General features: G+C 36.0%; 2 protein-coding genes across 2 annotated transcripts; both read left to right on the plus strand.

Annotated features, from left to right (window-relative positions):
- The first annotated feature begins 2,331 nt into the window (after positions 1-2,331).
- LOC143462685 (serum amyloid P-component-like) lies at positions 2,332-7,293 on the plus strand. The gene is made up of 5 exons (XM_076960932.1): positions 2,332-2,463; positions 2,606-2,665; positions 4,155-4,423; positions 4,631-4,809; positions 5,677-7,293. The coding sequence occupies exons 1-5, from the start codon at positions 2,358-2,360 to the stop codon at positions 5,849-5,851; spliced, it is 789 nt and encodes a 262-aa protein (XP_076817047.1). The 5' UTR covers positions 2,332-2,357; the 3' UTR covers positions 5,852-7,293.
- An 863-nt stretch (positions 7,294-8,156) lies between these two features.
- LOC143470951 (C4b-binding protein-like) lies at positions 8,157-10,626 on the plus strand. The gene is made up of 6 exons (XM_076969250.1): positions 8,157-8,324; positions 8,583-8,850; positions 9,015-9,191; positions 9,332-9,514; positions 9,617-9,772; positions 9,915-10,626. Exons 2-6 carry the CDS (start codon positions 8,751-8,753, stop codon positions 10,100-10,102), a joined length of 804 nt encoding a protein of 267 aa, XP_076825365.1. The 5' UTR covers positions 8,157-8,324; positions 8,583-8,750; the 3' UTR covers positions 10,103-10,626.
- The last annotated feature ends 2,132 nt before the right edge of the window (positions 10,627-12,758 follow it).

The following is a 12,758-nucleotide window of genomic DNA, read 5'->3' on the forward strand; positions in this document are numbered from 1 at the left end:
AAAGACCAACTTATTGTTATTCTTTTTGCGCTGGTTTGACATTAGCAAACAATTACTTTTATCTAATAATAAACTAATAATAACAATAATAATAACAATAATAATAACTAATAATAACAATAAACTAATAATAATCTTGGGTTATCTCGTATAGGCCTACATCATCACCAAATACTTCTTATTAAGCATATACATTTGATATTAACACCAGGCGATGAGCATAGAAATGTATTAAATCTTTTACGTATACTCACTTCGCTTACAAATTACCCCAACTTCAGGAAAAAACGTCAACATTCATACATTCGTAATTGATAATGAAGTTAGTCTCAAATATTTGTTTGTTTGGCTTGCAGTTCTTCGCTTTGTAACAATGGCTGATATTCACTTGAATTTTGTATATCTCGAACATATATATCCAAACAATTATTATTTTTATTACTCCTTTTGCTTGGGGGTATATGCCATTCTACAAGTTACTTAGGCCTATGTGTATATGTAGCCTATATGTCATAGCAAACGGGAATAAACTTACTTGTAAAAAGTTAATAGGCCTATCAGGTACTGTATAAGTGTATTGACAATTCTGAAAATCTACACGTTGTGCAAGTGTAAAAGATTGATCAATAAATCAATTTTTTGCACCAAGCCTGACGTGATTTAGCTCCAATTAAGTTCAACAAAAGTATCCGTTGTTACAGCGGTATTTCCACATACAGCGCGGTTATAAAATAAACACAACACTATACTCCGGCATTGAATTTTTGCCTTTTGGTTGCCGTGACGGTTCATTTTGGTGCACGGCAAGGATTTTGCTGCACGAGAAAAATATGATAGGAAACAGCGGAGAATCAAGATAAAACGCATCAAGAGAATAAGTGGCACAGCTATATAAACTAGGCAAAAAGATAAGAATTTCCTTCGTCCTGTGAGCCATGTTTTTCGACCACTCGGACTATAAATGTAGGGGCACGTTTCGGGCAGCCACTGGGTCAAGCAGTCATTTAAAACTTGCAGGCCATGCAGCCTATTGCTTGGGGAGGGTGAAAGATGGAACAGTAAGATATAACATGGTCGCGGTTTGCTCCTCCACGCCGCACTCACAAGCCGTAGAGTTTGCCATTTTCCATTTGTAGTTTACAGAGACGCCGTTTCTAAAATTAAGTGACAGTTGAAAGAACTCATACAAGACTATACAGTACAGGTCTAAATAAAAGTCAACCATAAATACATAAATAAATGTATAAAATTGTTCTAAATGGAGAACTTAATTATCTAGCCATTTCACAGCATGTAGGTTAAGTCAAAAAAGGAAAGGTAAAATTTAGCATTTGGATACGTTGTAACAAAAATCACAAACGCAACATGCAATTTTTCTTTGCCCTATGACACTGGTTGTTCCCATTTCAAGTCATTCTATACACTAGTACGGTGGGTGAGCAGTGAGCCGTGATATTTTCTTGCTTTTAACCTTTCAATTTATGAATACAGTAACTTTTTCTATACTGTTGGCAATTCAGGTTTCTGGCGGCCCGTTACTCTGAACAACCGATCTAAACCTACAAAGAATTTTTTACACAACTATACACGTCACTACGACATGTAGTGATGACTTATGGTAATTGCAAGTTTTTTTTATAAAGATAAGTCGAACGAGGCTTGGGAATCGTAATATCTGCTTAAATAGCTAAGTATTCATGCAGCTAAACGTAGGCTTTTCTGAACCACTTTTATTGTTTCTTTGTTGACATTATAATACGTCCCAAAGTGTTTTCGGCATGGTAAGGCTTCCTGACGCTATATTTGAACTTTGTTCAAACAATTTTTGTTTAGATATACTTCCTCCGAAGTCCGAATGTTTGTTAATCGGTCTTGAATAAAAAAAAGTTTCTGAAGGTTTTTCTCTGCGATGAGTTCTCACCGCTATAAAAGTCCTGGTAACCGAGGATGTCGGTGTGCACTTTCTGTTGGATGTGTTTACTAGTGTTTTAGTAATTTCAGTTTTCATGTCATTATAGAAGTCTCGATATCAAACAAGCGATACTATTTCAAATTACTTTTCTGGTGTCTGTAAATGGAAAGCAAGAAAATAGAAAGCAACGTCAAATAGATTTATGTTGGGAACGTACATTGCACATGCACAGTAGATGTCTAATGTGATGTGATGCGATCAATCTTTCATTGTGTATAATCCGTTCAAACCATTGCTTGGCATAGTACATTTGTTTCAATAAGGAATTATATGAGTGTTGATGAAGTGATGAGTGATTCTGCGATAACTTTTTTAATTTGAACGTTGGAAAACTATTGGTAACAAGCATGTAGTGTAGATTACAGAAACACAGAATTATATAAGAATGTATCACAAACTTTACTTTCTGGTATACGTGTTGATGGCCTGTCTAAGCTGTGCAATTGGAGAAGACTCATTCTACTGCACGCCTGTAGAAAATTCGCTTTACGGTAAATGTTGATCTGAATCCTCTATTTTTGTATGGTAATCATTATTACAAAAACGCTATTTAGACGAATTTATATTGACAAGGTCAATTACTGTGCATGACCCTGTATTTTTCAAATTTTTAATAAGATGTTCTAATCACAGATGATTGCAATTGTTCTGAAATGCAAAAAGACATTTCTTCTTTACAAAACCAGAAATCAAGTAAGTTAAACTATTATAAAACATGATTTAAGAAATTGTATAACCTGTCTCCCTTGCAAGGTATTTGTGGTGCCCGCCTGTTGTTAAATGCAATGACATCAGATGTCTTCAGTTATAGTACTTCTTAATGACAAACCATCATGACATTAAATTATAAGCTCAAACCTTGTCATACTCTATTGTTATTTTAGTATTGTTTACTAAAACAATAGAAAGTAGATGTTGTCTGAACCGTGTTAACCAAATTTTAAAGTAAAATAAGAAACAGGATTTGGTTTGCCAATCTTAAAGTTAACACGAGCTTTCGCAAGCATAAACTTGCTTCTTCAGGTATAGCCTACTGTGAAATGTAGTTGTAATGTAAATGTATTAATGTTTGTATGTAATTAATAAGGTAAATGTAATGTTTATTATAATTTACAGAACACCTGAAGAAGCAAGCTTATGCTTGCGAAAGCTCATGTCGAAAAATATAAAGTTAACTTTAAGAGTGCCAAACTACATCCTGTTTCTTATTTTAGTAGAAAGTAGATCGTTGTTGGCCCTGAATGGGCAATCCCATTTTTTGCTTGTTAATGCTAGGCAACATATTGCATACATTATACACTCAATGACAAACTTGCAGTTTGATAACCCGGAAAAACTGCAAGCATTCAGCAAAGAAATTGGACGAAACTAGTTATACCTTTGTTTGCAATGGAGTTATTACATTAAAAAAATTACTTTAGAACAAGGATTTAGAAAAACTTTTTGCGCTGACTAAAATGGCCAATACTCTGTCAACTGTTATGTTAAATAGTACATAGCCGAATAGGCTGATTAGCTTGGTGCAAAATAACGTCAGGTGGGTACCTTTTAACTTTGATATTTAATTATAGACTACATTGTTTCATACAACGTATAACTTATACATAGGATATACAGTAAGTTGGAGCATTTGCAAATGAAACAACGTATGAGTATACGGTACGGGCGCGGGTGTAAATAGAAAAAACGTGCCCGCTTAGGACTCTATAGTGAGAACCCAGCAATACATCTGCAGCGGAATAATTCCACCATAAAAGAGATAACAAGTTAAGAATAAAAACTTGTGGCTAATTTCAAAGCTTTTGGATAATTTTGAGAATTTGTTTAATTTGACCAATTTGAATTGAGTTAAACAAAAAATTTTGAAAAAGTTGTAGTTGGCAGCAACTCTTATTATATAGATTTTGGATTAGTTTGGGTTTGAAGAAGTATATCTAGAAGTGACCCAAATAGGCTACATTAAACTCAAAATCAGTTTAAATGAAGACTGAATAGACAAAACGGTTCCCTGGAGTTTTCATTGTTGTGTCGGTGACAGTTTCTCTGGTGATAAAAATCCCAGTTGCAATAAAATTGAAAGAAGAAGCACTCCAATATCATAAAATGCAGATGTTAAATAAAGCCAGCTGGGCTTCACCAAACCTGTTTGTGATTTATCATCTCTTTGTATTCTCTGCAACAGATCGACCAAACATTGGATTTTATTTTCCAAGAAGTGACCAAACAGCGGACTGGGTTAGATACCATCCAAGATTTCCACAAATGAACGAAATCACTGCATGTGCTTGGGTCAATCCGGCCGATTTAAGAGAACGACGCGTCTTTTTCAGTTATGCTGTAAACAATCAAGAAAACGAATTTACCGTTTTTCTTGAAACTTCAACTGTCCTTCAAGTTTGGGTGGAGACTACGGAACATTTAATGTCTTTCGATATTGCAGAAAATCGTGATGTACGTACAGTGATAACCCACACTCATTAAAAATAACACTAAATAGTTAACTAACTAAAGTTTCATTAATTTCTTTTCGATGCATTTGAAACATTTTAAATCATTTGATGTTTTTATAAAAGTAATACAATAATAATCTTTTGTGTAAACATAATGCAAATGTGGACAAAATTTTGATTTTTTCCTATTTTTCTTTTGAACTGATAGATGCACATTTGTGTCCAATACTCACAGCCAACTTCTCGCATCACGCTTTATACAAATGGAGTATTCAGAGACGACACCCCTCTGTTAACTGACCACAGAGTAACAGGTGGAGGAGCTTTGTATTTTGGACAAGAACAAGATTCTCTTCATGGCGGATTCGTTGCATCTAAAGCGTTCAGGTATACAAAACAAAGACATGCACAATCAGTTTTTTCACAAACTTGTAACTGTCTTTGATCTAGCCAAATCTTTGATGAAAACATATCTATTAGATGTTGGGCAACTTATAGGGTCCGTCCGTCGCTTGTACGACCCGCGCAGAGTTTCTGTAAAACTTGAAATACTGCTCAAAGTTTGCAGCTGTTTTTTGCGGACCATCAAAAATCTAACTATAATAATTAATTCAATCAAAAAATATACCGCCGCATAGCTAACAGTCACTGTTTGTCTGGACTCAAGAGTTCAATTTTCAACCCAACTTATTATTTTATAAACAATTTTTTTGATGGTATACCTGATGTATCAAAGTTACGTACATTTGAGCATTCCATACGCACCTATGAATACTGCGAGCAAAGAAGGAGTTTTAAAACAGATAGAAAGAAGTTTGTTTAACCTCAATCCGGTGCCTACAAATTAAAGCGTTTTTAAGATCACAGAACCTGTTGTGGAACCAACGAAATGGCTCAAATTAATTATGACGTCATCATTTCTTACTGGCCCGACTGTAAAAATTCAACACTAAAAGCGTTCCTCGAGTTCAAAAAGATTGTCCACCCTGGACCATTATAAACGGTAGTATTGTGGTTCTTAACGGCTGAAAGAGTTATAATGGTAAATTGTAGCAAAAATGGATGCATGATATTGATAACGCAAACCTTGCTTGATATGCTGCTACTACCCTAATGAGTAATGACTGTAAATTTCTGTTATTTGTGCTTCTGAGTTTACTCTTAGCGTTGTACTGGGTGCTCTTTATGTCTTTCGTTTTCACAAATTTAAAAAAAACCTTCTCGCTCACAAAGTATCATAATTTGTTCGCGCAGGGGTACGATTCATAACTTCATGATGTGGCCACGTATCTTATCTGCAGAGGAAATTTGGAAAATCGTCAGTAAATGCCATTATCCGGTAGATGTCGTAGTTCAAACTACCATAGACAAAATTGAATGGAACGGTGAAGTTGGTTTACTTCATCCAGAGCAATGCATTACTCTTTGAATAAAGTTTTAACTTCTTGAAAAGGTGAACAATTTAATTAATAGATGAATGTGTAGCATGCTAAATGCTAAATGTGTAGCTAAGTATGAAAAAACGAGATAAATAAAACGCTGTGCATTGAACATTCGTATAATTTAATTGATTAAGCCGATGATGTATCTGTCTCGAATTTGTGCTGTAGTTTTAAATAGTCCAGGATTTTTAGGTAGTAAAATAACTTTTGTGTGTTCATTACTATTAAAGTACAATCTGAATACGTCTGTTCCGTTTTACAACAATTAAGCTTTAGGTAAGCCATCATTAACGACAGATGAAAGTTCGCAAAGATCTAGGCAACTAGGCATTTCAGTATCAAAACGAAGAAGTCGTAGAATATACGATTACAGCCTTTTTGTAGAACTACGATATAGCAGTTATTTTGTCTTTTGTTTTGTTCTTGTTGCTCTTTTTTCGATTTTCTGTTTTCACGTAATGTTTTTCACCAAAAAAAGAAATTAGCTTTCATATCTACTCCAATAATTCACTTATTTTCTGTCCAATAAGGCAGTAAGACTTAAATGCATCGTGCGTATAACCGAGCTTTATATCCTTATAAGTCAACAATAACGTAAATTTTATAGTTCATTGTTTTTGCAGATACATAAACACTCGTAACAAATAGGCTTGCTATTTTTTTAAAGCATACCAGCAAAAAGATGATCTGCTTAAAGTGGTCATTTGATAAGTTAGTACAGTTACAGTACGTGTATTGCCAGAGTTAACTTGAGACTGATTTTGGCAAACCTGTAAAACGGTCAACCACATTAGAGCAATAATTCTCATCTCACTCCAATTCACCGCAATCAGCTTTGAACAAACAGTTTATAGCCCACAGCAATTACATTTTCCAAGAACATGTCATTACAAAGCTAACATTTCGGGACAAAAATTGTGTTATAGACAACTTGTACCGAATTGAAAATGATTTTGGCCGGGAAGATGCCAGGCATGACACCATAAAATATCTGTAGCTATGACACTGCCAAAATGGAAAACTTGCACAAGCGATGCTAATTTGAGAGCATTTATAACTTATATATGTAGGCCTATTATACCTTAAACTATTTTAGTTTAAACAGTTATTACCAGTAATTGTTTATTAAGCTGATCCTTTTATTTGTATATTATTTATTCTCGCAAAAACCGCAATGTTTGATCGCAATCAGAAGGATAGAAAAGTTACAAAAACAAGTATTACACATAAAGCAAATTCTTGGCGTACATTTTAAGAATTTTTGGTTTTCCTCCTTCGGTTCACTTTTTGTGTTTTTACTAAAAATCTGTTTGGAAAGTTTCATTTCATTTCAATAGTTTTTATAGATATAATTGCAACCGTTCTGCGATATAGAAATTTTGTATTTTATAACAAGAATTGAAGTCAATCGCATGATGAATAAAATAAATGTAACGTCAACAAATTTAAACAAAAAATTAAATACCCTAACAGAAATAATCTTGGGTTATCTCGTATACACTATCATCAAAATTTCTTATTAAACATATACATTTGATATTAAGACCAGTCGTTGAGCATAGAAATGTATTAATTTTTTACGTATACTCACATCGCTTAGAAATTACCCCAACTTCATTATAAAAACGTCAACATTCATACATTCGTAATTGTTAATTGATAATGAAGTTAGTCTCAAACATTTGTGTGTTTGGCTTGCAGTTCTTCGCTTTGTAAAAACGGCTGATATTCACTTGAATTTTGTATATCTCGAACATATACTGTACATCCAAACAAATATTATTTTTATTACTCTTTTTGCTTGGGGGTATATACCATTCTACAAGTTACTTATGTAAATGTAGCCTATATGTCATAGCAAACGGGAATAAACTTACTTATAAAAAGTTAATATTAGGTACTGTATAGGTGTATTGACAAATCTGAAAATCTACACGTTTTGCAAGTGCAAAAGATTGATCAATAAATCATTTTTTTGCACCAAGTCTGACGTTATCAAAATATTAATTTTTATTTTTAAGGCAAGTTACCGTATCATGGAAAAAGTTACACCGTCACAGTTATAATTCTGTTACAGTTACAGTATACATAATTCCAAAATGTCCTCAAATAAACGAAATTACATTAATATTTGTTCTCGGTAAAATGAAGCTCATAGTTCCATTTTCACGACCTTATAAGAACGACATTCAGGAGCAGATTCACGGAACTGAAAATGCTTCAGGTTCGGAAGAACCTATGGAGAGTTACAAACACATTTAGAACGATGCCGATGCTATATCGGCAAGAAACTTTGCAAACTTGCCTTGATTAGCAAAAAAAAAATTTTGTAAAACTGGTATTGCTGATGAGTAGATAGAACACACTGCAGTAAAGCCACTGGTGATGAAATATTGATATTATAATAAATTAGCCAGGATCAAATGATTGTAAAAGTTGTGGGCAGCAAATATGTACAAGGTGATAAACATCAAACCAGCATTGTTCTGTAAACTATGATATGTAGGCCATAACGGCATGCAAACTACAACACACTATCATATTATATGTAAAGTTTTGAGATAATTAATGTGAACATTATTTTGTAACTGCTATTTATGTAAGACTGAAAGTGATATTGCTTGGCTTACCGTAGGCACAAGCGTTGTCCTTATGGCATACAAGCGGCGTGATAATAAAAAACATATAATTCTTTATAACTTATAATACGTACAACAGATGTCTCCCTGCAAAGTAAATTTTGATGGCATTCCAGAGTGTTTGAATAAAACCACAGCCACGAAAATATTTTCGTGTGTAAATTAAAATTGCCTTAAGCACAGGCAATTCCCTATCTTTTCTGCAATAAAAACGAGCGAGTACTTTGCGACCGGACGGACTTGAAAGATGTTCAAATTTGTTGTTTTGATTCTGTTCGTTAGCGCGCTTGGGCAGGACATCTTCCCGCCATCGCCTTTACGCTTATTAGAAGTTATCAACAGTGGACGTAAGTAGAAAACCCTCGATCTTAAATAAAATAACACACGAATGATTGTGAAAGTCGATTCCATAAAAAATACCTCAGTAATACGGATTTTTTTATGTTTGATAGTGTTCTAGGCCTGTTGTTGACAAAGTGCATTTGTGAAAATATATTATTTGCTGTAATAGGCTGCCTGTATCCTGCACCTCGACCTCTGAATGGATATTTCGTCTACAGATCAAATGCTAATGATATAAGTGTTGACATTGGAATTTATAAATGCAACACTTGCTACAGCTTGCTGGGCTCTGATCACAACGCATGCTGGCAAAGACGTTGGATATTTGCTGCCCCGACTTGTCGTCGTGTGTTATCTTTTATATTTTGTTGTAATTGTTTGTTTGTTTGTTTTTATCGTGAACTGCAACTTATATTTTCTCAAAAGTTTTTAAACAACAAAGTCGATGCGTCAATATCATAATACTTTGCATTCATCACGATTCAGGAAAAGATCCTTGTGCAACCAGCGTTGCTGGCCCGTGCATGAGTAATGCTGAGTGCGTGAGTTATGGATCAGGCATATACACCTGCATTTGCAGGAACGGATATTCTGGAAATGGAAAACGATCTTACTACAAAAATGCGTGCTTTACCTACCGCGGAATCAAAGGAATCGATGGGTGTTTAAGTGCGCATTACCACTTCATATCTTTATTGATTGGTGTAAATTGCTAGTTCAATTTACTGTTTTAATCCTTAACTCACCGTATTGAGCTTGCCTTCATGACAGAGGATTGCGACACCACTGTTTTGGGCAATCCATCATTGTTGGACTCATACCCGCATGACGTTAAAGTTGAATGGACTTGCAAAGCTGGCCTCCAAGGATCTGGCACCGTTCGTTGCTCAAACGGACGTTGGGTCGGTCCTCTTCCGAATTGCTTGAGTAAGTAAAAGAATTTGTGTTTGAAACGCTGTTGTAACACGTACCCACACATACACATATAAACACCTAATATACAGCTTGAGTGTTGCTTCTGTTTAATACCTTGCAGTTACCTAAATTGTAATCGAATTTTAACTTCCAGGTTTATGCGCCCATCCTACTCGCCTGGATGTGGACAACGCCGATTACTGGCCGAAGAAAGAGAACTACGTGGAGACAGATCATGTGACGTGGAGATGTGATATCGGTTACTACGGCCCCGAAACTCAAAGTGTGTGCAACAGCAACGGTTCATGGACTGGCCACGTCCCGATATGTCGTCGCAATTGATGAGAAATATAAGAAAAAAACTTTATGGTTATCTTGTAAATTAATACAAAACTTTTACATTGTACAGCATGTGTAAAATTGGCAACTTACCAGAAACGATTGTTGTTTTAAAAATATGTTTCACAAGTGATACTGATTACAGTGGTTAGGCGTGATACTCAGTATTGTGAATTCAGCCATTGACCATTTTGCATTCATACCGTGCAATGTACATGATCACATTTCTAGTGCTGCAAAAATGTGCTTTGCTGACATCTACCTGCTGGTTAAACGAAAAGCGCGTTCGTGGTATCATGTTGACTCGACTTGATTAAATTTAATTAAGTTCATTTTGGTTGCCTTGTAAACCCAACTGACGTAACTTGCCTAAAATGTAGCAAACGCAATTTTTAATGCTTTGTTGAATGACTATGATTTTGACTTTTGCCCAAAAATTTGTTGCGCCAAGCGCATGCGGTGTGGCGAATGTGCTGAGAACGACGATTGCGTTGGTCGGGTAATACTGTGTCTTACGGCTGCGATGATTTAGCTCCAATTAAGTTACGTCCCCCGGTCGTTGTCCCCCGGTCAGTTGTCCCCGGTGAGTTTGTTCGCGGTCAATTTCCCACGGTTAATTGTCGTGGAACCGTGCACCAAAATGAACCGTCACGGAGCCGCAAAATTTCAATGCCGGAGAATAGTGTTGTGTTTATTTTATAACCGCGCTGTATGTGAAAATAACGCTGTAACAACGGATACTTTTGTTGAACTTAATTGGAGCTAAATCATCGCAGCCGTAAGACACAGTATTACCCGACCCACGCAGGTTCCACGACAATTAACCGTGGGAAATTGACCGCGAACAAACTCACCGGGGACAACTGACCGGGGGACAACTGACCGTGACGTAAATTTACCTAGAACCAACTGACCTTAAATCATATTATCAGTTAAATCATATTATCTCTTAAATCATATAATTTGAATAAACAATAATGCTAATTTGCGTAAAAAATAAAAATAAAATGCGTAACGGTTGATTTGTGTCGCCGGCCAATTTGTTGCCGGTCAGTTGACCACGACCAATTGTCGCCGGTGAATTTGTTCACGGTCAATTGACGTGATCCCTTGGTGCACGGCAAGGTTTTTGCTGCACGAGAAAAATATGATAGGAAACAGCTGAGAATCAAGATAAAACGCATCAAGAGAATAAGTGGCACAGCTATATAAACTAAGATAAACTAGACCAAAAGATGAGAGTTTTCTTCTTCCTGTGAGCCATGTTTTTCGACCACCCGGACTATAGATGTAGGGGCACGTTTCGGGCAGTCACTGGGTCAAGCTGTCATTTAAAACTTGCAGGCCATGCAGCCTATTGCTTGGGGAGGGTGAAAGATGGAACAGTAGGATATAACATAGTCGCGGTTTGCTCCTCCACGCCGCACTCACAAGCGGTAGAGTTTGCCATTTTCCATTTGTAGCTTACGGAGACGCCAATTGCAGGTGGTTATGCCGTGCCCAGACCGTCCTCTGTAGCCAAAATCCGGTAGTGGTGACAAAGTCAGCATCTGTCAGGAAATGCGGTACAAATGGGTGTCTCGATTTTGCTGTAACTGTCAGACTTGCTTAATGGATAAGGTAAAAATTTCGAGTGGAGCAGGATAGCAGGTGAAGTGGCTCCGTTGCCGGACAAGCGAAGGAGCAAGTGGTTTTATTACAACGAAACTCAGCAGGATTTAGGCTATACCGGCAAGCATTTGAAGAGTATCCAATGGTGTGAGAGTCTGGCACCTAGTCACATTACGCAAGATTCTGTTTTTGACAATATCGATTTGGTGAGTGGGTGTACTGCGACACCAGACGGGTGCATAATACTCAGCAATGGAGTAGATTAGGGCCAAAACTGTTGCACGAAAAGGAACCCACCAGTTTTTTTAAGCAAAGCGGGCCAGGAAGCAAATATCTTGCGTATACTAACTCAAGATATGGGTAGTACGTAAGCGATCTGTCCAAAATTACTCCAAAGTATTAGGGGCCAGGACAGAAAAGCACAGATGTGCCGTTGATGTTAACATTAAGCTAAGGTTTAAGCTTTAAGCTTACGACACTTTAACCACAAAATACGCAGTAACATGGAGAAAGTTTTGTGGTAAAGAAGACAACCATCTCATGGAACATTTCTTGAGGACAAAACGGTGAGGTAAGCTTATTGTCGTCATTTATGTAATTTCCAATTTACAAAATTCCGGTTTGGTATAGTTTCTATTTTTGAATTTTCGGTTTTTGTAATTTTGTTTTTTTCTGTTTTGAGGTAGGCTATTTTCTTACAGTTGCTAGTTATATTTTCAGAGGGTCCATTCATAATCTTGATAATCTTGATAGTACAAGTAGCGTCACCGCTATTATGTATATTCTTACTAAACTTTAAGGTGGTTTGCTTTTTACGATAAGATAGGCATTTTGCAAATCGATAATGTAGCCACGTATATTTTGGCTCTTGATTTAATTATTGGATAGAAAACAACACGGACGGCAAATACGTTGATTCATTAAGTTTGAGTGTAATTTAAGCATTAGACAAACTTGAACGATAAGTGTAAACCCAAATTTAGAATCTTACTTTGTTACCACAAATGTTGCCAGAAGCACTCAAACGCAGTGCTTATAACAACGTAGG

Source organism: Clavelina lepadiformis, chromosome 1, assembly GCF_947623445.1.
Source record: "Clavelina lepadiformis chromosome 1, kaClaLepa1.1, whole genome shotgun sequence".
NCBI classification, from domain to species: domain Eukaryota; kingdom Metazoa; phylum Chordata; class Ascidiacea; order Aplousobranchia; family Clavelinidae; genus Clavelina; species Clavelina lepadiformis.

Coding starts and splice junctions, on each gene's coding strand:
- LOC143470951 (XM_076969250.1), top strand. CDS start 8,751: ATGTTCAAATTTGTTGTTTTGATTCTGTTCGTTAGCGCGCTTGGGCAG. Junction 8,851..9,014: donor AGAAGTTATCAACAGTGGAC/GTAAGTAGAAAA, acceptor TTGCTGTAATAG/GCTGCCTGTATCCTGCACCT. Junction 9,515..9,616: donor AGGAATCGATGGGTGTTTAA/GTGCGCATTACC, acceptor CCTTCATGACAG/AGGATTGCGACACCACTGTT.
- LOC143462685 (XM_076960932.1), top strand. CDS start 2,358: ATGTATCACAAACTTTACTTTCTGGTATACGTGTTGATGGCCTGTCTA. Junction 2,666..4,154: donor TTTACAAAACCAGAAATCAA/GTAAGTTAAACT, acceptor TCTCTGCAACAG/ATCGACCAAACATTGGATTT. Junction 4,424..4,630: donor ATATTGCAGAAAATCGTGAT/GTACGTACAGTG, acceptor TTGAACTGATAG/ATGCACATTTGTGTCCAATA.